Source organism: Felis catus, chromosome F2 (assembly GCF_018350175.1).
Source record: "Felis catus isolate Fca126 chromosome F2, F.catus_Fca126_mat1.0, whole genome shotgun sequence".
NCBI classification, from domain to species: domain Eukaryota; kingdom Metazoa; phylum Chordata; class Mammalia; order Carnivora; family Felidae; genus Felis; species Felis catus.
Genome location: NC_058385.1, coordinates 53,260,896 through 53,286,887, shown reverse-complemented (window position 1 = coordinate 53,286,887; position 25,992 = coordinate 53,260,896). Strand labels below are relative to the sequence as shown.

Here is a 25,992-nt window from a genome sequence, read left to right as displayed (position 1 = left end):
GACGCCCTCCTGCCCCCGCCAAAAATTGGACAGTTTTTACTTAACAGTGCTTTTTTCGGTGTATACAGACTTGGAGCAATTTGAGTGTTAACATTCATTTAGCTACTCAAAATATCGTGAGATTAGTCTGTGGTTTTGGTACCTCATTTCAAAACATCTCAACCCTAAAAGTTTTGATATACTGGTCTTAGTTATACCTTGAATTTGTTGGGAAATTGATAACATTTTATTAATTATAATAAAGTAATATTACTATGATGAAAGGATTCAAATATTGGCCAGAAAAGTAAATGAATTCTTCATGTGAACGCAGATTACAACATAAGTTTACTTAGGGAATTCTAGATTTGGGGAGTAGATTTGTGTGTCCCAAAAGCAATAAGACCAAAAAGCCCTTCAAAGAAACATAACATTGTTCTGATAACTTTTCAAATCTTCCTGGTAGTTACGGTTCATTAGATATGTATACTCCTCATTCACCTGATCCTTTTCGAAATAAATAACACAACTCCAAAGTTGTGATGTTAGGGAACAGCAAAGTTCCCTTACGGGATTGTTAGACAAATTACATGAGATAATGCATATAAAGTACTTAGTCTTGTAGGACAAAGTAAGTACTCGTGAATATTTTCTAATCGGAGGGTAGGCCATCCTGTATGAGAGAGGAGTGAGGCAACCAGTTGGGGTTTTGAGGAGTGAGGTAAGGACAAGAAGTGGAGACTGAGAAAACTGACCAAATACAAGAATTGGTAAGTGTGGATGACCCAACTGAGACTGAAAATCATATAAGAGCTCATGCCAGTCACTCTCAGATTGAAAGGAGCATTGGAAGATGATTGAAGTAGTGTAAACATGTTTGGAGGTAGACATGTAAATATATGTCATTTAGAGATGGATTGCTGATCAGCAGAGAAAAAGCACAAATGTGATTGAATAGCATTGTTGCCTGCTCTTGAAACATTTTATAGTCATCCTTAGCCAGAACATAGAAAACAGATGATTTTTTTCCCCAGAGCTAGGGATTGACACTGAATTGTATTTGGTTTGAGAAAATGGATGGAATCAGTGATACTACTACTAATGAGGAAATCTTTGAAATAGCTAAAAAATGATATCTAAGCTAATGTGACAACGAAAAAGGGTGATATAAAAATGAGAAAGAGCAGAGGGTACAATGGGATGGTGAAGCATTTTTTTTTTTTTAATTTTTTTTTTTTCAACGTTTATTTATTTTTGGGACAGAGAGAGACAGAGCATGAACGGGGGAGGGGCAGAGAGAGAGGGAGACACAGAATCGGAAACAGGCTCCAGGCTCTGAGCCATCAGCCCAGAGCCTGGCGCGGGGCTCGAACTCACTGACCGCGAGATCGTGACCTGGCTGAAGTTGGACGCTTAACCGACTGCGCCACCCAGGCGCCCCGTGATGGTGAAGCATTTTAATGATATTGGTGACCAAGATGATGAATTTAAGTTGGAAGTCTTAGAGATGAGGTACTAAGTGAAAGTTGTGAGATAAAGAAATTTTAAGGCTTGAAGGTTTTTTTTTTTTTTTTTTTTTAATGTTTATTTTTGAGAGAGTGCAAGCAGGGAAGGGATGGAGAGGCAAGGGACAGAAGATCCGAAACAGGCTCTGTGCTGACAGCAGAGAGCCTGATACGGGCTGGAATTCAGGATCTGTGAAATCATGACCTGAGGTGAAGCTGTACGCTTAACCGACTGAGCCACCCAGGTGCTCCAAACCTTGAGTTTTTATTTAAAGATCTTCATTGTGGATGTTGGATTTGTGGAGGATGACAGCAGGAAGAGATGTCAAAAGAATATTTTCAATCTGTTAAAAAGTTGGATCTGTTTCCCAGAGATTGATAGACCACAGATTGGCAAACTATAGCCCGTGAAGCAAATACAGCCCTTTGCCTGTTTTGTATGGTCTGTAAGTTAAAAATAATTTTAACAGATGGACATTTGCAAACATTTTCAGTTATAGAACACTGACTTTATACCCCAATTGAGTGAAACAGTTCCCACCCAAAAAGAATGGCATTCTTCTCATTAGTAGATCTCTTTTACAAAAAATTTTACTCCATTATTTTTTACTTAGAAAAGAAATTGTGGAAACTCTTACAGTACTTATATAGCCTATCCTAGATTTTTGCTTCTTGGTTTAAAAGTCTAAAATATTTCCTATCTACTCTTTACAGAGTAAGTGTGAGTGGGTATAAGGCAGAATTTAGAGAAGGTGATATAAGCGGATGCAGATTTAAGAGGCTAGTAAGGTCTTAATGGCAGAGGAGCAATGCTTTGAATCTACAGTAGAGACGATGTAAATTAAAAGCTATTAATGGGGTGGCAAGAAGAGGTTGACATATAGAGAAAGATGTTTTCACTGAAGATTAGGTTCTCCTGTTTTTTTAAGTAAGCTTTTTATCAGGTATAACATTCATACAGAAAAGTGCCAAATAATAATGCCTTTTTTCAGAGTGAACCCACTTGTGTGACCACCATCCAAATCAATAAATAAAACATTACGAACATCCTAAAAACCTTCCTTCTGACCTTTCCTAGTCATTACACCCCCCAAAGGTAAGCACTAGTCCTAGAATAGTTTTGCCTTGTTTTGAAATTAAGCATTGTAGTGCTTTGTATGATTTATTTCCTTCACTGTGAGGGTCATCCAGGATGTTAGGGTAACTGTAGTTCTTTCGTTCCCAGTGCTGAATGTTAATATGTTAGATGAGTAGACTACAGTTTATCCATTCTAATGTTGATAAACTTGGCTATTACAACTAGTACTGCTATGAACATTCTTGGAAATGCCCTTTGAATATATTCCCCCATTTCTCTTGGGTATCAAGGATCAGAATTACTGGGTGAAAATGTATGTTTGATAAAAACAGTGAGATAAAAACAGTTTTCCATAGTGGTTGTACTTCTGCCAGAAAAGTAAGTGTTCAGTTACTCTACTTCTGCACCAACACCAGTATTGCCAGTTTTTTGTTTGTGTGTGTGCATGTTTCTTTTTTTTTTTTAATGTGGCTTTAACTTGCATTTTCTGTGTGATTAATGAAGTTGAGAACCTTTTTCGGTGTTGGCCATTTGGTTATACTCCTGTAAAGTGGGTATTAAAATTTTTAGCCATTTTCAATTATTTTTCTTATATTCTGTAGGAGTTCCTTATATATAGTTTGGAAGTTTCAGTTTTGATCTCATAGCTGTACCATTTGATGACCTTCATCTTTTCACAGGCAGTGAAATGTGGAATCTTCTTGTGTTTTTTCTTTCCTTGACAAAATTAAATTTAGTATGCAGATCTTTTGCTGAAGCCTTATCTTGATGACTGGTTACTTAAAAATTTTTTTTTTAATTTTGATTACTGTCTCCTTGAATACTGTTGTATAGGATCCTTACATGTTGCTCATTGCACTAGACTTCACATTTATGTGAGTTTGCTTGTATGTCTGTTTGATCCCTGTAGTATGGGTTAAATTGTTTCTTGAATTCCTTGCAAAGCAAAAACCTGATATGACATGGCTGACCTAGAGAATGGGTGCTAGTTCTGTTTTAGTGGTGTGGATGGGTAAGGATTATGAAGGATTAAATGATTTAGCAAAAAAAATATGTGGGGGTAGAGGAGAACCCACCTCAAGGAGAGATGGGTAGGCATCATGTGGATGTGAGAGATAACTAAGAAGGTAAAAAATTTGAGTTGATTCCTGGTGTGGCAAGGAAACCACTATATATGCTTATCAGTAGAGTTGGTGTGGATATTTATTAGTTTATTTGTGGGAACTTAAACATAGTCATTAGAAAGTAATTTTCTCTTGCAGATCTATAATGAAAAAGAATTATTACAAGGGAAATTGGATCTTCTTAGTGATACCAACATGGTAGACTTTGCTATGGATGTATACAAAAATCTTTATTCTGATGATATTCCACATGGTAAGTTTTGTCATTTGGAACTACAGCTTGTCTTGTGAACTGAGGATATGTGTGTTAAAGTTTTGTGATTTATAAAAGAGCTTTTAGCCAAGAGCCTTTAATGCTATTTGAGGTTATTATGGTTTAAAAGTTCTTTGGATGAAAGGTAATGTGAAGGTTACATGTCATCTAAAGTATATTATTTTCTCACCACAAAAAGTGTGAGACTACTTTAAAACATGGTCTTTAAATATTTTCAGTTTATAGTATGTATCATCAAAATTGTGCTTATGAATGAATTGTCTCCTTGGAATTATCTGAGAATGTGGCTGTTTTTGGTTTGCTAGTAACTTTTTCAGTTAGCATCTGTGTGCCTTAGAGATTTTTTTTTTTGTTTTCCATCTTGAGGCATCTGGGTATAGTCATGGTTCTCATAAACAATGTCCCCAGTCCCAGCATCGTCAGTTCACCTGGGAGAGCTTGTTAGAAATGCAAATTTTGAGGTCATACCCCAGATCTACTTAATCACAAAGTGTTGGCTGAGGCCCAGCACTCAAATTGGAGAACTGCTGTGGTATGCTGTTTTCCACATGTTTCCTATGGTAATACATTCCTTTAAAAAAAAAAAAAAGTTTCCCCGTAAGTTTGAAAAATGCTGTATTATTTCTTTTGTGAGCATGGTATTTTAAAAGATTCTAAGAATGCTTTCAGTACATAAATACAATTTATTTAGCTTAAATTGACATTTTCCATAATTTAAGCACATATCCCCTTCTATGTTTGAGAAACATTGTTCTAGTAATACTTTTTAATGTGTAACACAGAAATTATTATACTAAACATAATCACCTTTTCTACTTATATTACAGTAAATGACAGTAGCTCTTTAAATTTTAGTTTGTGATGAAAAAGTTAACTTTTTAAAAAAATTTTTTTAATGTTTATTTTTGAGAGAGAGAGAGAAAGTGCACGCGCGGGGGAGGGGCAGAGAGAGAGGGAGACACAATCCCTGAAGCAGGCTCCAGGCTCTGAGCTTCCAGCACAGAGCTCAAAGCGGGACTCTAACCCACAAACTGCAAGATCATAATCTGAGCTGAGCCGAAGCCACCCAGGCGCCCCAAAAGTTAACTATTTCAGAGTAAAAGTTTAAAGCATGCCTGCAGGGTAGTTTATGTTCAAGTTTTCTGTGGCTCTTCATAATGCAGTAAAAAGAAACTAGAATTGGGTTTGATAGATTACATAAGTAGGTTTATAGTGAAAAGAGAGATTATTGGTTGGATTTAAAATCCATTCAACCTAATTGAAAATCTATAGTAATGTGTAAACCACTCTGAGTCTGTCTTCAGGAACTCCGGGATAATATTCATCTGAGAAAATTCACTGACAACAAATGAAACACTAGGAGTAAAGTATTTGAAATGTGGAATTAGATAATTTCTCAGCAGCCACCCCCTTCCCCCAGCTGTATTTGTATATTCCTCAGTTTTCCTTAGGAATAAGAAGAGGACTTCTTTATGTGCTTCTGCATTGCTGGAAAGAAAAAAAATGGATTTGCGAGACTTACCGGGTTGGTGGTTCCTGGCATGTGAATATACTAGGGGCAAATAAATCTATGTACAACTGAAATAAATTGAAATTTTTCCAGAGATATTCTCGTGGTGAGCAGTATAGTTGAACATTATAGTACTCCTTTGCATTTTTAATTAGCTTTGAGAGAAAAAAGAACCACAGTTGTTGCACAGCTTAAACAGCTTCAGGCAGAAACGGAACCAATTGTGAAGATGTTTGAAGATCCAGAAACTACAAGGCAGATGCAGTCAACCAGGTAACCTCCCTTAATTTGAATTCTAAAAATTCTTTTCTGGATTAATACAAATGTTAATTCAAATTTTATTTAATATCCCATCATAAAAATTCAGGGTTTAATTGATAACTTTATCTGTTTATTTTCATTTATCCTTATTGTGTATGGACCAGGAATTCCTTAATTAATATTAATACTAATTTTTTTTTTAACTTCTTTACCAGTTCCCCAAATCTGATCATGCTACAGCAGTTCTGCCTTCCTCCCCTCTTCCTAGGGGACATTTGGCAATGTCTGGTGACATCTTTCATTGTCACGATTGGAGGGGTGCTACTGGCACCTAGCAAGGAGAGGCCAGGAATGCTGCTAAATATCCTACAATGCATTAGACAGTACCCTACTCTCCAATAAAGAATTATCCACCCCAAAAATGTCAGTAGTACTCAGGTTGACATACCTGTGCCTGGGCAATACCTAGAGGGAAACCTGAGCTCACTTTATCATTTGGCTACATTCTCTCATATCCTTCCAACCTCATTGCCCAGCCCACGGAGGGAGGGTGGTGTGGAGCTAATAAAGTTATTTTATTCTTAACTTCTCCTTAATTAGAAATAAACATAGTGCTTGGTTTCCAAAGAATGCATATTGCCTTACTCTGTCTTAATATATATCATTAATTGAAGCCCTTTGAGTTATTAGAAACTTTTTAAAATAAAATCTCCTACTAAAATTGAATATTGCCATTGTGGTAAATCTTAGCTACCAACATATTTACTAGAAGAATTGCTGAAGGTTTTGCCATGTTGTATCTTCAGTTTATACAATATATGGCCTAACCAAATATTAAGAGAGATTAATTCTAAGTTGTCATTTGTGATCTGGGGAAGTGTTACTAGATAATTTTTAACAAGACAGCAAATACTACACGATTATTATACTATCTTTTAAGTTTATTTTTTAATTTTATTTTTATTAAAAAAATTTTTTTAAATATTTATTTATTTTTGAGAGAGAGAGACAGAGTGTGAGTGTAGGAGGGGCAGAGAGAGAGAGGGAGATCCAGAATCCGAATCAGGCTCTGGGCTCAGAGCTGTCAGCACAGAGCCCAATGTGGGGCTGGAACTCATGAACCTTGAGATCATGACCTGAGCCGAAGTCAGACACCCAACTGACTGAGCCACCCAGGCACCCCATCTTACAAGTTTATTTATTTTGAGAGAGAGAGCACACGTCTACATGTGTGCATTCAAGCTGGGGAGGGGCAGAGAGTGAGGGAGAGAGAATCCCAAGTGGGCTCTGAGCTGTCAGCGCAGGGCCTGACACGGAAGCTCAAACTCACGCATGGTGAGATCATGACCTGAGCCGAAATCAAGAATTGGCACATCACCCAGGAGCCCATATACCATATTACAGTGTAGCCTGCTATATTACTAACATACACTGTGTTATACTACATATATACACAGATTATATACACACACACACAGATAGCTATACATAAGATATATATGATTGCTTAGTAAGATAAAGCCATCTGTGTGTGTGTATATATGTATATATATACACGTGTGTATATATATACATACATATGTGTATATATATATATACATACATATATGTATATATGTATGTATATATACACACACACACTACATGTATACACTTATAATGATTTAGACCTTCAGGTCACATGTAAATGCCCACAAAGGAAGAGCTGAAATAATCCAGCTGTTAGGGGACAATCAAAAATTTAGAATTTAAATTCTGAATTTATTCTAGTCACTTAAATACGAGGAAGTAGTGAGATTTGGGTTGAATAAGATGAATATAGATTTATTCACCAAATATTAGCACTCCTTGCAGTTTAATAGGCATGGCATTGAGATAAATGAAAGAATGGAATTGTTTTAAAAACTTGTAATTAAACTAGTTATTTTCAAAGTAATAACCTCTTCCTGCCAATTTGTTTTTAAATTTTGTTCAACATATTGTATTTCTCATACTTTCCCAGAAATACCCAATCAACCAAAGGACAGTGATTACATACTAAAAGGTACAAGGCGTATAACACAAGTTATTCACTATGATCCACATGAAATGTTAAGCTTTTTTTGAAATCTTATGTTAAAAAGTTATACATGTTTCATATTCAGTATTATAATATACCCATGTTGATTTTGGTGATGATATTATATTCCTTCCCCATTAAATCTCAAGTAAAATTATGTTCCAGAAAAGCATTCCACAGCATTCCCTCTTGTGGTAAGCATAAGAAAATGTTTCCTTTTTTGAAAATGCGCAGAAAGTGGGTTACTGTGCCATCTATCACTTGTTCCTTGGTGTCTTTGTCATCATTTTGTCTTTTACCCGCCTGGCAACATCTTAGTTATGCAAAGCTAATTTAAGAAAAGTTAAATTGGTTTGACACTAGTTGGATAATAGTTATACAGGGTGTGTAGCATAGATATGTAAGTTAAGCATAATTGATTAATCTTGTAATGTTCTGTTTATTTGATTCTGGAAGACTTACTTTGTTTCTAGTGTTTAAGTATTAAGATATTTAGATGGCTTTATGTGGGTAATAGGAATGTTTGGATATGCTCATTTTGTTTTGTGTGGCCTATCAAATCAGTAATTTTTGTTTCTAATTTAGAGATGGTCGGATGCTGTTTGACTACCTAGCGGACAAGCATGGTGTAAGTGGTATTTTAAAAATTATCTGATTTTCCCATTTATAATTCATTCTACTTTAAATCATTGTTAAGAATGCATTTGATGGCAGTTGTATTCATGTTGGCAATGATTCCACAAATCTGACAAAACATATTTAAGTGATATATTGGTCAATAAATGGGCTCTTTCTTATCTTTAAAAAAAAAAATTTCTTTAGGGCACCTGGGTGGTTTAGTCGGTTAAGTGTCCAACTCTTGGTTTCAGCTCAGGTCATGATCTCAGTGGTTTGGGGGTTTGAGCCCTGTGTCGGACTCCCTGCTGACAAGGGGGAGCCTACTTGGGATTCTTTCTCTCTCTATCTCTCTCAAAATAAATAAATAACACTTAAAAAAAAATTTCTTTAGTTGTCCTGTTTCAATAAGGTTAATTAAAGAATAGTGCTGTAAAGACAGGTTTGTGGCTTAACAAGAATACAATTTCCAGATTGACATTAAATATATGATATGTTTTCAAAACATCAGTTTTTAAAATTGGTGCTGATAAGAAAATGAGATGCTTATACTTACCTTTATTTTTTTATAAATATTATTTTGAGTGAGTGTGTGAGTGCAAGTGTGCGTGTGAGTGAGGTGGGGCAGAGAGGTAAGGAGAGAGAATCCTAAGCAGATACCACACTCAGGTCATCATGGAGCCACACATGGGGCTGGAACTCATGACCCTGAGATCATGACCTGAGCCGATATCAGGAATTAAGGGTCAGATGCTTAACTGACTGAGCTACCCAGGTGCCCCACTTAAACTTACCTTAAATCATAGAAATTCTCAAAAGTTTTTATTTTTCCTAGAATACTCAAGTAATAGGTACCATTTATTTTTGATGGATTAACAAATAAAGATAGAACTAAATTTGAATTAGAAATGCTTTGAGCAGTAGAATTAAGTAATACTTTGGCTGCCTTGTGGAATATAGTAGCTCTTGACATTATCAAGGTCTTCATAAATACCCAATAAGGGAATTTTATTGTAGGCTTTTCTAGTCATCTCCCAGTCTCCCTTCCCTTGTGTTAACTCAAACCATAAGGATTTACATATAATTAATTCTTTAACTTGCGTTCAAGTTTTATCTCTCATTTAACAATTACTTTAGCAGGAGGTATGCTGACCACTGTGCAAATTATTCTTTCTGGTTTCCATATAGAATGTTTGGTGTATTTGATAATGTTCTAGTTCGTAGTCCTTCTCTTAGATTTCTTCACTTTCACTTTGCTTGCATTGCTAATGTTAATATTTCGTGTCATTTGGAGGCCAGTTTTCACAGAGAATTGAAGTTTACTGTACATATTATTTGTACAGAATCACAAGACTGTATAGGGATGCATATATTTGGTAGTTATCTAAGCTCATTAACCAGCTGGGAGACCTTCCCACTGCAATTCAGATTTGGATTGCAACAAATTAGGTATTGTAGAATTTGTAACACTTTGAGACCAGAATTATGAATGCTAAATCCACCAATTCCTAACATATGTTTTAAGAGTCATGTATTTCTGATCATGGATTTTGTTTTTGTTTTTTGTGACACTTGGCATACAGAGAATTGACTTCTAGGGACATTTAAAGGAGTGAATGGTTTGAATTTTAAAACTCAAAGTTAGAACTGATGCTTTTTCTTTTCTTTTTTTAGTTTAGGCAGGAATATTTAGATACACTCTACAGGTATGCAAAATTCCAGTATGAATGTGGGAATTACTCTGGAGCAGCAGAATATCTTTACTTCTTTAGAGTGTTGGTAAGTAATTTTTTTTTTCTTTCAGATTTTGTAGGTTTTACTTGCTTTGTCAAAACATGTCTATAGATTTGAGTCTGTACATTAACTTTTCAAGAATTCTTGGGGAAAGGAAAAAATAAAAGTTTTCCTAACAGAACAAATAGAAATAGGAAAGCTTATATCAGGACCTCAAAATTTGAAGAAAGATTTAACTTGTCCTTGAAATCCAAAAGTAGGAGCCACTAATTTGTTATTTTATGTATAATTGTATGATTTTAACATTAGCAAAATTCTATCTTATAATCAATTTGTTATGTGACTGTGCAGCACAGTGAGCAGCACATTGTGGGTACTTAATAAATATTTATTGCATAAATCCATTATTCCTAACTTTAATTCATTATTTTGTCCTGTATATCTCCCTTGAGTTTGTTTTAAACACTATGGAATTCTTAGGATATTTGAAAAAAAATTACACCTTAATAGTAACTTTTTTCCATTTACTTCTGTACTCAGCTGAGTTTAGAATATGAAACTCTGTGTGTGTGTGTGTGTGTGTGTGTGTGTGTGTGTGTGTGTGTGTGTGAGAGAGAGAGAGAGAGAGAGAGTGAGTGTGTTTAATGTAGGAGGTAGGTGAGTTTAAATGGTATTATTAGAGCAAATTTCTAACCATAAAGAATCCTGTTTGTTATTTTCATTTGGCTATTTGACATGTTCCTAGATTACTGCCTTTTTAAAAATTTTTCAATGTTTATTTTGAGAGAGACAGGGATCGGGGAGGGGCAAAGCAAGAGAGTCCCACGCATGTTCCCACGCATGCTCCCACGCATGCTCCGTGCTCTCAGCACAGAACCCATAGCCTGATGTGCGACTTGAGGAACCATGAAACCATTACCTGAGCTGAAATCAAGAGTTGGACTCTTAACCAACTGAGCCACCCAGGTGCCCCTAGATTTAGGGCTTTTATTTGGGAGGAAGGAGAGTTCCATGAAGCCACAGAAAAAAATCAGCATTTGAAATGAAAAGATCTCTTTCTCATTTTGCCTTCTGTGTAGGTAATTGTATTAATAAATGCCTTGTGGAGTTATCAAAATGCCCTTGTTTTAACTAACTTCTCATTTGAAGAATTACAATTGTTACTCACCCTGGGTTAATAAGCAAGTACCTAAGTCTCTGATTTCTCTAGTTAATCCTAGATGTTGGGAAATGATCTCTTAAGACAGGGACTTGACTGTTTTCTAACCTTGGAAGAGTCTGTTTCTTCTGTCTCTGTTCTCTGGTGCCTTTCTTTTTTTTTAGCCGCATATGTCACAAAGAAAAGATGTAGGGCTGCTATCTTTGGTTGTTTTCCAGGAAGTTAAATTTTCTTTTGGGGGGGAGCAGGGAAAGGGAAGAGATTGATATGTTATTAATTCAAATAATTCCTACACTTAAAAAAAGTACTTAGAGAACTTCATTTTTTAAAACTACCATCTATCCTTCAAAGAAATAAAGATTTTCAGTTCATTTCCAAGTTTGATTTGAAAAAAAATTATTTTTCTCTTGCTCCCGTTTGTGAATATTCTTAATTTGCAGATTAACTGTGGTTAGCTTGCAAGTGCATTGAAGGTAATCAGTGATGCTAAACTTGTAGTGGCTTATCAGAAAATTCCATCAGTTTTACTTTGAATATTATGAAGGATTTAGGAGAGCAAAAGTTGATTACTTTGGAAATGTAAACAGCTTAGACCAGGATTGTAAAATCAGAAGCCTGATATGATTACAGGTACATGAAAAGAGTTGGTTATTCATATCATTTGTTAATGCTGGGAGTGAATTTTGAGAATGAAGATTTAGTGTCATGTTAGAGTTCTAGCACAGTAAATTTATTGTTGCTGGTCAGTGAGTGAATGTGCCATTTTGCTAAGACATGGAAACTTAAGGTAACTGCTGGAAATCCAGATATTGAAACTCTTCTAGCATATCCATCCTTGAAAGCAGGTCGGTATGAAGAGCCAACTGTAATGACATGGACTTGAGCCAGAGTAGTACGCATGAATCTTTGGGGGATTAAAAAACTTTCTATGCTGTTACAAAAAGCTTTTATCCTAACAAATATAACATTCTAGTCTTAATAGTATATTATATGTAGTAATATTTTGTAATTAGTCTGACAGTTTCTACAAATGCTCGTGAAGTTTTTATACTTACTTTTTTTTTTTTTTTAAATGTGAAGATCTAAGTTAGTTTCCTAACTTAAAAAAAATCCTCAATTTTAAACCTTTGCATTACCTAACAGGTCTTGTGTTGGAACTCAAATGACATTTGTTAGGTGATTGATTACCATGATGTGAGCACAAAATCAATGTTTTACGTTAAGAGCAGTTAAACCAGAGTGATTAGATAGTGCTTAGAAATTAGGTGAAATTTATTTTTAAATTCATGTCCCATCTGTGTGACAAGACATTTGAGTAGCTGGGAGTTGGTTACTTTCTGTTGGCATATTGATAGAGGCTAACAAAGCTAAGTTTTAAAAAATGGATAATTTTCTTCTCCTTTTCTTTTGTTTGGATAGGCATTACTATAAAATCTATGTATATGTGAAATCTTGTTAATAGCAAAGATTAAAAATCCTGGTTTTGATTTGGGATGAATAATGTTAGTGTTTTACATGTTAGTTATTTACTTTTATTTTTTTGTAATAGCCTTCTTTTTTTCATTTCTAAATTCTTGTCTGGTGGTTGGGTATTCTTTTAAATCTATAGTTAGGGAAACATAAGATATGAAAGAACCATTGTAACTATGATCTGAGATTAGAATTTGACTCTCCAGGTGACCTATTGTAGGTCAGTGTTGTGTAAATTAAAGCAGTGTGACCTCGGAATCTACCTTTATTTTTAAAAAGTTTGGTGGTTTTTAGAATACATGAAGCAGTGTTTACATGCACCCTATATGGTTGTACTCTGAGAAATGCATTAATTTGGAATGAAATGGTAGAGCAGATTTAGTAGGAATTTTTGAAGGTTTTTGTTTTAAAAGTTATTTTAAAAAATTAATAAAAGGTATTAACACTGTATTTTAATTATTTTGTGAAAATCTGCCTTCTCTGTGGCCTCTGACTCTAAAATATAACCCTCCCTTCATCCAGCAGCTATTTGAAATAAAAGTGATTTTAAGATGCTAGAACTATTTGTGATCATGTTTTACTAGCATGGTTTTTTGTTGTTTTCACTCTGAATTTTAAATTTATCTCCTGTAGGTACATGCCATTTGGTTTAAAGGTACTTCTCCTTGACTTAAGAAAGCTTAAGTAATGATGACTTTTGGAAGCTTTAGGATCTTAGGTGATGTTTTGGGTCTGATGTGCTCTGTTTGATAATGTTGGTGTAAAAGATGTTTGGGGCACCTGGGTGGCTCAGTTGGTTAAGTGTCTGACTCTTGATTTCGGCTCAGGTCATGATCTCAGTTTTTAGTTCATGAGTTTCAGCCCAGTGTCAGGCTCTGCACTGACAGCATGGAATCTGCTTAGGATTCTCAGTCTCCCTCTCTTTCTGCCCCTCCCCTGCTCCCTTGCATGCTGTCTCTCAAAAATAAACATTTTTTAAAAAGTTATCTGTTTCATATTGATTTTCAGATACATAGATTATCACATTTTAATACCAAACTGGGTTGTGTCTTAAATTGGTTGTGTTTTGGAAACATAAATAATAGTGTATCTTAAGATTGATGGCGTCTTAAATTTGATAAAATATTCCTCAGATTTTAAAGTAAGGATCAAACATTTTATCCTTTATAATTTGAACAGTGATTTTATGGATTTCTGTAAATCAATTTTTAAATTTCACTGAGTTTTGACAAATGCATATACTTGTACAACTATCACCGTATCAAGATAAAGAATATTTCTGTTAATGCAGAAAGACCCATTATGCCCCCTTGTAGTCACACCTCACCCTGATTTTATCCACTGATCTGTTGTCCATCCCTATAGATTAGTTTTGTTTGTTCTAGAATTGTATGTAAGTGGGATGAAATATGTAAGCTTGTGCCTGGCTTGCTTTGACCAGCAAGTTTTTAAGTTTCATTTCTGTTACTGTGTGCATCAGAGTTGATTCTTGATGCACCTGGGAGGCTCAGTCAGTTGAGCATCTGACTCTTGATTTCAGCTCAGGTTACTGTCCCAGGATCTAGCCACACATTGGGTTCTGTGGTGGATGTGGTGCCTACTTAAGATTTTTTTCCATCTGCTTCTCTCCCCAACTCACACACATGTGCTCTCTCTGTGTGTCTCTTTGTCTCTCTGTCTAAAAATAAGTAAATAAATAATAAAAAAAAGTTTGATTCTTTTTATTGGTGCATAGTATTCCATTCTATGACTATACTAGAATTTATTTGTTGATGATCATTTGGATTACTTCCAGTTGTTATCTTAAAAATAAAATTGCCATGAATATTCAAGTACAAGTGGTATGTTTTTTTGTGGACCTATATTCTAATGATAATAAGAAGAATCAGTGGTTTCATGGATATGTTTCAAAATTTAATTTATGAATTTAGTGTCTGTTATTAGAGTTTGCTAAATGTTATTCAGTATATTTGAGTTAATTACTGCTGTCAAAGTCCTTAATAGGTGTTTTGACCTTGTGACTCTTTTCCATCGGTGACAAGAAGAGGTAGGGTGCTCTACCCTTTTTGTAGGTTTAGATTGTGGTATAAATTTATATCTTTCATGATTAGAAGAATAACTTTGGGGATGCCTAGGTGGTTTAGTCGGTTAAGCTTCAGGCTCTTGGTTTCAGCTCAAGTCATGATCTTGCAGTTTGTGAGATAGAGCCCGCGCCTGCCTCTGCACTGACCAGCATAGAGCCTGCTTGGGATTCTGTCTCCCTCTCTGCTCCTCCCTGCTTGCGTGCACACTTTCTCTCTCAAATAAACTTAAAAAAAAAGTTTAATTTTGGGGGAATTATGGTCTCCCATGTGTCAGGTTCCCCTCTTTAATTAAAATGGAAAATATTTACCTTTATAGTGTTTTTATTAGGATTATATATGAAAATTAACATTTATTGCTCAGTATGTATACCTTTGATTATTATTATTATTATCCAGTAGACCTGCTTTTCCCTCTGTCTCTTTCTGACCCTTTTCATTTGTGTCATAATTTGGATATTTTTTTCTAAAAATAATTTTTCTAAATTGTGAATAAAATTCACAAGTCTGGATTTGCCACACATTTGTTCCAGTGATTTTAACAACAGATATCCTTTGAATCTAACTGGTTTCCAAAGTTTTAGGTGCCTAAAATTTGATTAGTATATAAATTACCAAAAATGGGTTAAACTAAAACACTGGTGCTATGTCCTAGTTTTAAATCATTCTTTCTGATTTAGACTGAATATCAAATGGCTGAGGTTTTTTTGTAAATTAAGTTAAAGGGAAGCTGTTGGAATCAGTTTAGCCAATGTGAACCAATAAGAACTTAGATAATTACAGTTTGGGGTAGAAAGCTACAGGTCTTTTAGTAGGCAAGATAGATATGTAAAGTATAAAATGTACAGCATCTTTTTTTTCCAGAGTATTCAGAATATAATTAATTATGATTGCCTAAACAGGTTCCAGCAACCGATAGAAACGCTTTGAGTTCACTCTGGGGGAAACTGGCCTCTGAGATCTTAATGCAGAACTGGGATGCAGCTATGGAAGACCTTACACGGTTAAAAGAGACCATAGATAATAATGTGAGTTACATTTTTCCATGGTGATTCTCTGAAATTTCTGTATGACCTTCATACTTTCTGATGAGGAAAACACTGTGTACTTTAAAAAACAGAAGGGTGGTGAGAGGAAGGAAACTGTTCAGATTAGCTTTTGTTGACTTGACATACAAATCACAGTGGGTTAGTGGATTGACTAGTTTCACTGAATCTCCTTGAGAGAAACTATCAAACTTCTTTTGCCTCTTAGAGAAAAGAACTGTTTTCATTTCTCTTACAGCTACTGTGCCTTTTTTATTTGTACAGTGAAAATGGCATAATGCTATTAGTGCCACCTCAGTAATAAGTCCTCAATAAGACAGTTTTCATCTATAATTATTTCTGATAAAAGCACTTATTATGGAGTATTTAGTTCAGTCTGCTTTTAAAATGTTTTCTGAAATGGGTATAATTTACAGCTTCTGGCTTAGCAGAATTATTGAATTTATCTCTCAGAACAGGGAGATAATTTCTAATGTCGAGATTTGTGCAGATAGTAGAGGGTCCAGGGGTTAGGACTTTGATCATAAGGGCTCTAGGGTATGCCTCAGAAGGTTCTCATTTTTAACTAAAATTCTGAGATCAGTGTTTATTCTTTTATTCTCTTGCCTCTTTCTCATATTAATATTTCCTATGTACTTATTTTTTAACTCTATAGTCTGTGAGTTCCCCACTTCAGTCTCTTCAGCAGCGAACATGGCTCATCCACTGGTCTCTTTTTGTTTTCTTCAACCACCCCAAAGGGCGTGATAATATTATTGATCTCTTCCTTTACCAGCCACAGTAAGTTATTTTACTATATAATTTGGTTTTAGTCATATGAAATAATATGGATTTTTTTTTAAACTTAAAAATGTACTTCTAACATTTGAATTTGTTGTCAACCTTTTTTCCCTTCATGTGGTAGCTTTGCTTATTGTTAAAGTGTACACGTAACTCTAAATTTTTTGAAAAAAGTATACTTTAAGTTCATTGAAGTGCTATTTAGTGTGCTTCCTGGGCCAGCAGCATAGGCATCATGTAGAATCTTAGGCCTCGCCCTAGAAAAACCAAATCAGAATCTGCATCTTAACAAGATCCCAGTAATTAATATATTAATTAAAGCTTTAGAATTAGGGCTCCATGCCAAATTACTAGAAGAAATATATACATCCTAGAATCCTTTATATCATCATTGCTCCATTATCCAGCTTTTGGTGATGAGAAATTTACTGCTTTATGAACATTGTTAGCTATATCATTTTTTTTAAATTTAGTTTTCCATTTGAGCTTAGGTGCCTTTGAATCTCTTATTTGCTTAAAACACCGGAAAACAAGACTGCTTTGTGAAAACACTTCAGATATTTGAAGATAATTTTTCCTTATCTCTTCTTTCAGGCTAAATATCTATGGTTTTATCAATATTTAATTTTTCAGACTCTTTAGTATTTTGGTTGCCTTTCTTAGATAACAATGCCAGTTTATCCATAGCCTTCTTAAAATATGAATCTTCAGAATTCTAGGTTTGTTACTTAAATTTTATGGGTTACTGGGGCAGTATTAGCTTCTTGACCTGTATATGTGCTTATATAAATATAGCCCAAGATTGCAATAACACTTTAGCATTTGTTTCATGGTATGCCATATATTGACTATCTTGTTAGCTAAACTTGATATAAACACTTGAGCCATAGGTTTTGTTATATCTTACCCTAAATGAAGATGTAGTTCTATTTCACTTGATTTTTGTTTATTATTGTCTGTCAAATTATCAGATTTTAACATTTTTCTCTAAAATGCATATTTATTTTAATTTATAAAAGTATACCTTAGAAATAGTTGGTGTAATACCCTTCTGATACAAAACATCAGTGAAGATTGAGCAACCTGTTTTTAAGTTTTGTAATTTTCAGTCTTGAAAATAATATCTGTGGCAATATATTTGGATAAATTGATGAGATAATCTAAACTGAGTCCCATTAATAAATGTGACTTTAATTAATAAGTATACTTCAAATACTCATTTTAGTAAGATTTTTCAGACTAATATATTTGACCTCCTCAGTGAAATTGTTACCGTAATCAGTAGCACTTTGAATTTAAGAGAAATTAAGTTGTTAATGGTAATACAGATAAATAATATTCAGCGAACTGAGAAATGCCAGTAATTATTTTTATGGAAAATTAGGGAGCCAATTTTAAATGGTGTATATTCTGTTCTCTGCATTAGATGCTAAATGTTCCCCTGGATTTGGTAAAAAGTACTTTTAACAGAAATAGACCTGTTTTATTTTACATTGCAATGTAAATTGAATATTAATGTATTTAGTCAGTATAAATGACATGGTGACCCAGTATGTTAAAACTAAACATGGGCAGAGGAGTTTTTGAAACAGGAAATTATGTTTTTCTTTCCTTGAAAAAAAGAAAAAAAAACCTACATAGCATTAGGTAAAAAACAATTTTTGATCTTTGCCTGCATCCCATTTTAAATATAAATGACAAGAGGTGAAAATTTATTTTTTATAACATTGTATTTATTTTTCTATTTGAGATATTTTATAGTATTTTATAGTATTTAAGCATGCCTTCTAGATTCACGTTATTCACTAATGTGTTCATAATAGCCTCATTCTTAGCTGTTATACCTTAAAGAAATCATATTTGTGGGAAATTCATTATTAAAATTATATATATAGTTTTAAAATTATAATTGTATTTGAATATTATTTGCTGTTTGTTAGATGCCTTGATAAATTGTTTATAATCTGGAAAGTTATATAAATCATAGTCTGTATGTTGAATTAAGTAAAAGACTAATGCAAAAGATTAAAAAGACAAAGCCCAAAATAACTGTAAACTAAAATAATATTCTACAAGGGTGTAATACTTGTTCTCGCTTTTAGCATAGAAAGCTCAGCAGCTTTACTTGGTAGTTATCTTAAAGGTAGATTTATGAAGATAGAAGCTGAACCATCCTCAGAAAGACTGATATGTAAAACCAGAATACCATCAGTAATTTATAATGGTAAGAGTTCTCACCCTATAGGTTTAACACATAGGAAGCTGTGTAATAAACATAAGATTGCTTTATGAGTACTTAGAATCAGAATGCAAAGTTTAATTATGTGGGTGGACTGTTAATGGCACCATCAGGTTAAGCTGGCCTAGTATATCTATCTTCACAATAGGACTATTGCACTGGGACAAGATCATGAACATTTTTGACATATGTTACTCTCAACATTTGGATGGGCATTTCCTAGATTTGCTTTGCTTATTTCTCTTTTCTTGATTCCATTTCAGATCAGTACTTCCCACTGTGCTCCTACCCCCACCCCCCATTCTGATTTAAGTATGTTAATGTCTTTTATCAAGTTCTTCTCAAGTTTTATTTGGTAGCTTTCTTTTACCAGAGATTAAACTGATTAATCTCCCTCTGCTGTGGTGAATTGTTTATTTAATCCTCTCAGGGCAGTGATTCTTGAGAGGTACCTTTTGGGAAGTACTTTTGTGCAGTCATTACATTTTAGAAAAGGCTTATTTATTTGTGATACTGACAATTACAATCTATCTCATGCAGTGATTGAGACACAACAATAGTGGACAAATCTGGAGTATCCAGAAAAATGACTAGTAAATTCATTGCAAGAAATTTGGGAATGTTGATTGGTAAAATAGCTACATATCTGTTTTTAATGTTAAACTATGCATCTTTTAGAAAAGATGTTTTCTGAGAATTTCACACAAGAATTAAGGATATATTTCTTGTTGTTTATGGAGATTTAAGCAAACATGCATTCAAATGAGAAGAGATTAAAAATAACACAAACATTAATATTTTGTCTCTTTCCTGATTAATAAAACCTGTAAGATTGTCTTAAGAGTTGATTGGTATCCCCAAAATTAGATGTGCGAGGATGAACCTGCCATGAAGAGCAAATTTAACCTACACTTTGGCCTGTAATATGTGGCTATAATCCTGACACCTAGGGGATGGGTTAAGGATAAGGGCAGCTTTTCCTGAATTAAGCCATTGGAATCATTAGGAATTGGCTTTCCAGGGTACTGCTTATTAGTAGACCCACTCTTCTTTGTTTTTTGCAGTTACATCTGTATTTAGAAAGGAACATTATATTAAATAGGTAGGCTTTTTGAATATTTCCAAGTAATGAAAAGCATGCAAACAAGAAAAATAAAAGTATTCAGGGGTGCCTGGGTGGCTCAGTTGGTTAAGTGTCTGACTTTGTCTCAGGTCATGATCTCACAGTTCGTGAGTTCAAGCCCTGCATCAGGCTCTTTGCTAATAGCTCAGAGCCTGGAGCCTGCTTTAGATTCTGTGTGTCCCTCTGTCTCTTCCCCTCTCCCGCTTGTTCTCTTTCTGTCTCTCTCTCTCTCTGTCTCTCAAAAATAAACATTAAAAAAAGCATTCTTAAAAAAAAAAAAGAAAAAGAAAAGTATTCAAACCCACTGTGAAAATTATGTAATACAAACAAGAGGGAAACAATACAGATTAATTCCTGACAATTTTATGGCTCATATGAAATTTTAAAAGCATATGTTTAATTCATTAGTAGAACCATTTGTTATGGATACTAGAAATACAAAGGTAGTTCAGTTGAGATTACAGAAAGTGTTAAGATAAAAATCAAACTTTTCAAAAGGCAAATAATGCAAAAATGTAGATTATTTAAAAAAACTCCAGTGTAGTTAACATACAAGGTTATATTAATTTCAGGTGTACAGTATATTGACTCAACAATTCTATACATTTCTAAGTGCCCATCACAATAAGTGTACTCTTAATCCCATTCACCCATTTCACCCATCTCCCCACCCACCTCTCTGGTAGCCACCACTTCTGTATAGTTAAGAGTCTGTTTTTTGGTTTATCTCTTTTTTTTTCTTTGTTTTTCTCAAATTCCACATGAGTGAAATCATGGTATTTCCTTTCTCTGAATGATTTACTTCACTTACTGTTATGTTGCAAATGGCAAGATGTCCTTTTTTATGGCTGAGTAATATTCCTGTGTGTGTGTGTGTGTGTGTGTGTGTGTGTGTGTGTGTGTACTACATTTTTTCTTTATCTACTTAACTTAGGCTGTTTCCATAACTTGGGTATTGTTAATAATGCTACAGTAAACAAGGAGTGCATATATTTTTTCAAATTAGCTTTTTAATATTTGGGTAAATTATTGGATCAAATGGTGATTTTATTTTTAATTTTTTTGAGGAATCATACTGTTTTCCAGAGTGGCTACAGCAGTTTGTATTGCCATCAGTAGTGCATAGTTCTTATATCCTCGCAAACGCCTGTTGTTTATTGTGTTTTTTATTTTAGCCATTCTGACAGGTGTGAGGTGATACCTACTTTTGTTTATTTGCATTTTTCTTGATGAGAGATGTTAAGCATCATTTCATGTTCTGTTGGCCATCTGTATTTTATTTTTACTTATTTTTTAATGTTTACTTATTTATTTTGAGAGTGTGTGTGCACACGTACGTGCTGCGCTGGTGGGGGAGGGGCTGAGAGGGAGAGACAATCCCAAGCAGGCTCCACACTCAGCACTTGATCCCAAAGCAGATTATGACCTGAGCTGAAACCAAGAGTCAGGTGCTTAACCAACTGAGCCACCCAGGTGCCCCTCTTTTACCTGTTTAAAAATTATTACTATTATTATTACTACTACTGCTACTACTATTTGGTCTTGAGTTTGAGAAATTTTTGGTAGATTTTGTATACTAAGACCTTTATCAGATATATCATTGTTCAGATGTCTTCTCCTAGTCACTAGGTTGTCTTTCAGCTTCTCTGATTGCTTTCTTTGCTTTCAGAAGCTTTTTATTTCAATGTAGTGCCAATAGTTTACTTTTGTTTTTGTTTCCCTTGCTTCAGGGACCTATCTAGAAAAATTTTACTATGGATGATGTCAGAGAAATTACTGCCTGTGCTCTCTTCCAGGATTTTTATGGTTTCAGGTCTCATATTTAGGTCCTTAATCCATTTTGAGTTTATTTTGGTGTATGGTATAAGAGAGTGGCTCAGTTTCCTTTTTTTGCATGTGCTTGCCAGTTTTTCCCAATACTGCTTGTTGAAAGAGACCATCTTTTTCCCATTGCATATCCTTGTCTCCTTAGTTGAAGTTAATTTGACCGTATAGTCGTGGGTTTCTTTCTGGGCTCTCTGTTCTGTTCCATTGATCTTTGTGTGTGTTTTTGTGCCAGTACCATACTGTTTTGATCACTAAAGCTTTGTAGTATATCTTGATATCTGGGATTGTGATATCTCTAGCTATGTTCTTTTTCAAAATTGATTTGGCTATTTGGGATCTTTTGTGGTTCCATATAGATCTTAGTATTATTTGTTCGAATTCTGTGAAAAATGCTAGTGGTATTTGGACAGGGATTACATTAAATCTGCAGGTTGCTTTGGTAGTGAGCACATTTTAACAATATTTGTTCTCCTAGTCCATGAGTATGGAATATCTTTTATTAGTTTCTTTAATTTCATCAGTGTTTTACAGTTTTCAGAGTACAGATCTTTCACCTCTTTGGTTAAGTTTATTCCTAGGTATTTTATTATTTTCGGTGCACATGTAACTGAGATTGTTTTAATTTCTCTTTCTACTAGTTTGTTATTAATATATATACAAATGCAGTGGACTTCTGTATATTGCTTTTGTATCCTATGGCCTTATAGAATTCATTTATCAGTTCTAGTAGTTTTGGTGAGTCTTTCAAGCTTTATATATAGTATCATGTCATCTGCAAATAGTGAAAGTTTTATTTCTTTCTTACCAATTTGGATGTCTTATTTCTTTTTCTTGTCTGATTGCTGTGGCTAGAACTTCTAGTACAGTGTTGAATACAAGCAGTGAGAATGGAAATCCTTGTCTTATTCCTTGACTTTAGGAGGAAAGCTTTCACTTTTTCACCGATGAGTGTAATGTTCATGTTATCCTTGAGTTTTTCATATATAGTCTTTATTATGTTGAGATACGTTTCCTCTAAACCTATTTTGTTGAGGGTTTTCAACATGAATGGATGTTGTACTTTGTCAGATGCTTTCCCTGCATGTATTTAAATGATCATTATGGTTTTTATCCTTTCTCATTGATGTAATGTATCATGTTGATTTATTTGCAAATATTGAATCACTTTGCCTCCAGGAATACCCACTTGATTGTGGTGAGTAATTTTTTTGTACTGTTGGATTTGGTTTGATAATATTTTGTTGAGGATTTTTGCATCTATTTTCATCACAGAACTTGGCCTGTAGTTCTCTTTTTTAGTAGTGCCTTTATCTGATTTTGGTATCAGGGTAATGCTGGCCTCGAAGGATGTATTTGGAAGCTGTCCTTCCTGTTGTATTTTTTGGAATAATTTGAGAAAAATAGGTATTAGCTTGTTTAAATGTGGTAAAATTTTCACTTATGCAGCCTTCTAGGATTTTTGATTATTGGGAAGTTTTTGGTTACTGATTCATTTTCAGTGCTGGTAGTTGATAAGGTTTGCATGGGTCTCTTGTGGGAGCCTACAGCCACTTGAGAAAACTCCTGCTGGAGGGAGTAGGCACTCCTTGCTTGCAAGGTCCTAGCTGGTCTGCTTTGGGAGGTGGTCTACAGCCTCCTGGGAGGGAGACTGGCAGAGCTGGAGGAGGTGGGTTTTCAGAAGAGGGTGGAATGGGTGAGGATGCAAGTGTCAGGAAGCGTTGTGCATTATCTGCTGTGGGAGGAGACCGGACCTGGCTGGAGAGGGTGTGTCCACAGGAGAATGTCTGGGCTTGGCACCGTGTTAGCCAGCTAGGTGGAGAGTGTTAGCGGCACTGGTTCCTTGCAGGTGTCCAGGTACCTAGGCTGGGAGGCAAGGGAGGGAAATGGCCCCTGCCAGCTCCTTTGTTCCTAGAGAATTCTCCCATGATCCCTGCCCTCCAACATAGGCCCTGAGATTAGTAAACAAATCTTCCTCCTGCATACCCCAGGTGTTTTTCAAACTGCTGCTTTTATGCTGTATCTTCTAGGAGCTGTTTGTTGTGGTGTCTTTTAAGGGTGGGGACTCTGATTCCCCTCTCCTCTGGCTCTCCTAGAGCCACACCACTGCATTTTAAAATTTCAGGTGTTGAGCCAATGTAACAGCTCATGAAATTCCACCCTTCTGTTTTTCAAAACCAAATGTTATGGGAGTTTGTCCTGCCTGTTCACGCTTCTGTGCCTGGAGTGCTTGGTGTGAGGGTCCTTTTCTCTCCATTCTTCATGCCCAAGGCATCCCTCCATTTTATGGACAGTCCCTTAGGTCCCTTTAGCTCCCACCCACGTCTCTGCTTTTTTTTACCCATTTCGATGAGGCTTCTTTTCTACATTGAGCTGTGGAGAGTCTGTTCTGCCAGTCCTTAGGTCATTTTCTGGGTTATATACACTGTTTTGGGTATTACTTAGTTGTATCTGTAGGATGAGGTGAGCTTGGGATGTTCCTACTCCCAAAGGAGTAGGAATTCCCCAGAACCCCTCCTAAAAAGTAGATCCGTATATGTCCTGCCAAAGCGAGCACTAAAAAAAAGTAGATTTGTAAAAAATTTTAAGATATGGTAGAGGTTCATGGTTATAGAAACCCTTAAGCTATTCTAGATAAATAGGTTTAATTCTTCGTTTATATTTCCATATTTCATATATAAAAAAGAATACATTTTGCCATTTAAGATGTAATAAGGTTAAAAAAGTATACATTTTATAGATTGTAGTTTCTGGGCAGAATACAGTGAAACTAGAAATTATTCCAAGTTGTAAAAATAACAATCAAAGAAGAGAATAAATGTTAATCATGAAACTCTGTCAAAGAAACACTTAGATTAATTCATAACTTTGATTACTTACTCAGCTTTTAAAACCTTGATTGAAAGTACAGAAAAACACAATAAAGGTGATGAAAATAAAATTACCAAATATATAATGTTGAAATCATTATATTAATATTAAAACTGATAATTTCATTTCAAGAATAAAGAGTTAGCAATGAAAATGGGTTTGTATGTCAAATGATATAATAAAAATTATAAGGAATACTATATATACTTGCATAATACTTTCCAAAACCTGAAATGCTCCAGGTGACACACCTTATCACATCCGTTAAATGAGGATGGAATTTTGAGGTGGTTTTGCTTTGTTTTGTCTTTCAGTGATTCTACTAAAGGACTGGGTTGTGATGGATTATTGGCCATTTGGGTACATTTTAAAGTGTATGTATATATAGGGAGATAGTCATCTATCTTTGTAAGGCAAATAGGACTCTGTTGGAATATCTAGTAAGAGCTTCAACCGCCCCTCAAAGAGTCAAATTAATGTAGATACAGAGGAGCTATTCAATGTTAATTAAAAAAGAAAGTTGACAGGGCACCTTGGTGGCTCAGTCAGTTAAGTGTTCTACTTTAGCTCAGGTTATGATATCACAGCTCGTGAGTTTGAGCCCTGCATCAGGCTCTGTGCTGACAGCTTAGAGCCTGGAGCCTGCTTCGGATTCTGTGTCTCCCTCTCTCTCTGTCCCTCCCCCACTCGCACTCTGTCTCTCTCTGTCCCTCTCTCTTAAAAATAAATTAATAGTAAAAAAAAATTTTTTTTAAAAGTTGACTTAGAATTGTCTTTGGAATGTTATTGCTACAAGTGAATCACACTTACACTTTTTGGTCTTGAAACCTTTTCATGAAGAATTGTTGAATGTAATTTTGTCTTTATTGGCTAAATGTATTGATATATATCTATGCCATATGAGATAGTAAAACTGAGAAATTAAAAAATATATTTTATAATTGACAAGTAGTAAATTGATTATGGTTGACTGATTTTTTTTTTTTTGAAAAATAACTTAAAAACAATTTAAAAAAAATTTTTTTTTTCAACGTTTTTTATTTTATTTTTGGGACAGAGAGAGACAGAGCATGAACGGGGGAGGGGCAGAGAGAGAGGGAGACACAGAATCGGAAACAGGCTCCAGGCTCTGAGCCATCAGCCCAGAGCCTGACGCGGGGCTCAAACTCACGGACCGCGAGATCGTGACCTGGCTGAAGTCGGACGCTTAACCGACTGCGCCACCCAGGCGCCCCTAACTTAAAAACAATTTAATGAGAA

The 25,992-nt window shown here is 34.9% G+C and overlaps 1 protein-coding gene across 3 annotated transcripts in view; it reads left to right on the top strand.

Annotated features, from left to right (window-relative positions):
• The window catches only part of EIF3E (eukaryotic translation initiation factor 3 subunit E), a 238,298-nt gene that overhangs the window by 184,261 nt on the left and 28,045 nt on the right, over window positions 1-25,992 (top strand). For 2 of the 3 annotated variants that reach the window (XM_045050167.1, XM_004000056.4), the window contains 6 exons: window positions 3,825-3,939; window positions 5,626-5,743; window positions 8,376-8,418; window positions 10,080-10,184; window positions 15,752-15,877; window positions 16,551-16,675. In XM_045050167.1, coding sequence (XP_044906102.1) covers window positions 3,882-3,939; window positions 5,626-5,743; window positions 8,376-8,418; window positions 10,080-10,184; window positions 15,752-15,877; window positions 16,551-16,675 — 575 coding nt within the window. In that variant the 5' untranslated portion in view covers window positions 3,825-3,881. Of the gene's footprint in view, window positions 1-2,476; window positions 2,581-3,824; window positions 3,940-5,625; window positions 5,744-8,375; window positions 8,419-10,079; window positions 10,185-15,751; window positions 15,878-16,550; window positions 16,676-25,992 lie in introns of all 3 variants that reach the window. The other variant, XM_006943350.4, reaches the window with a different exon arrangement.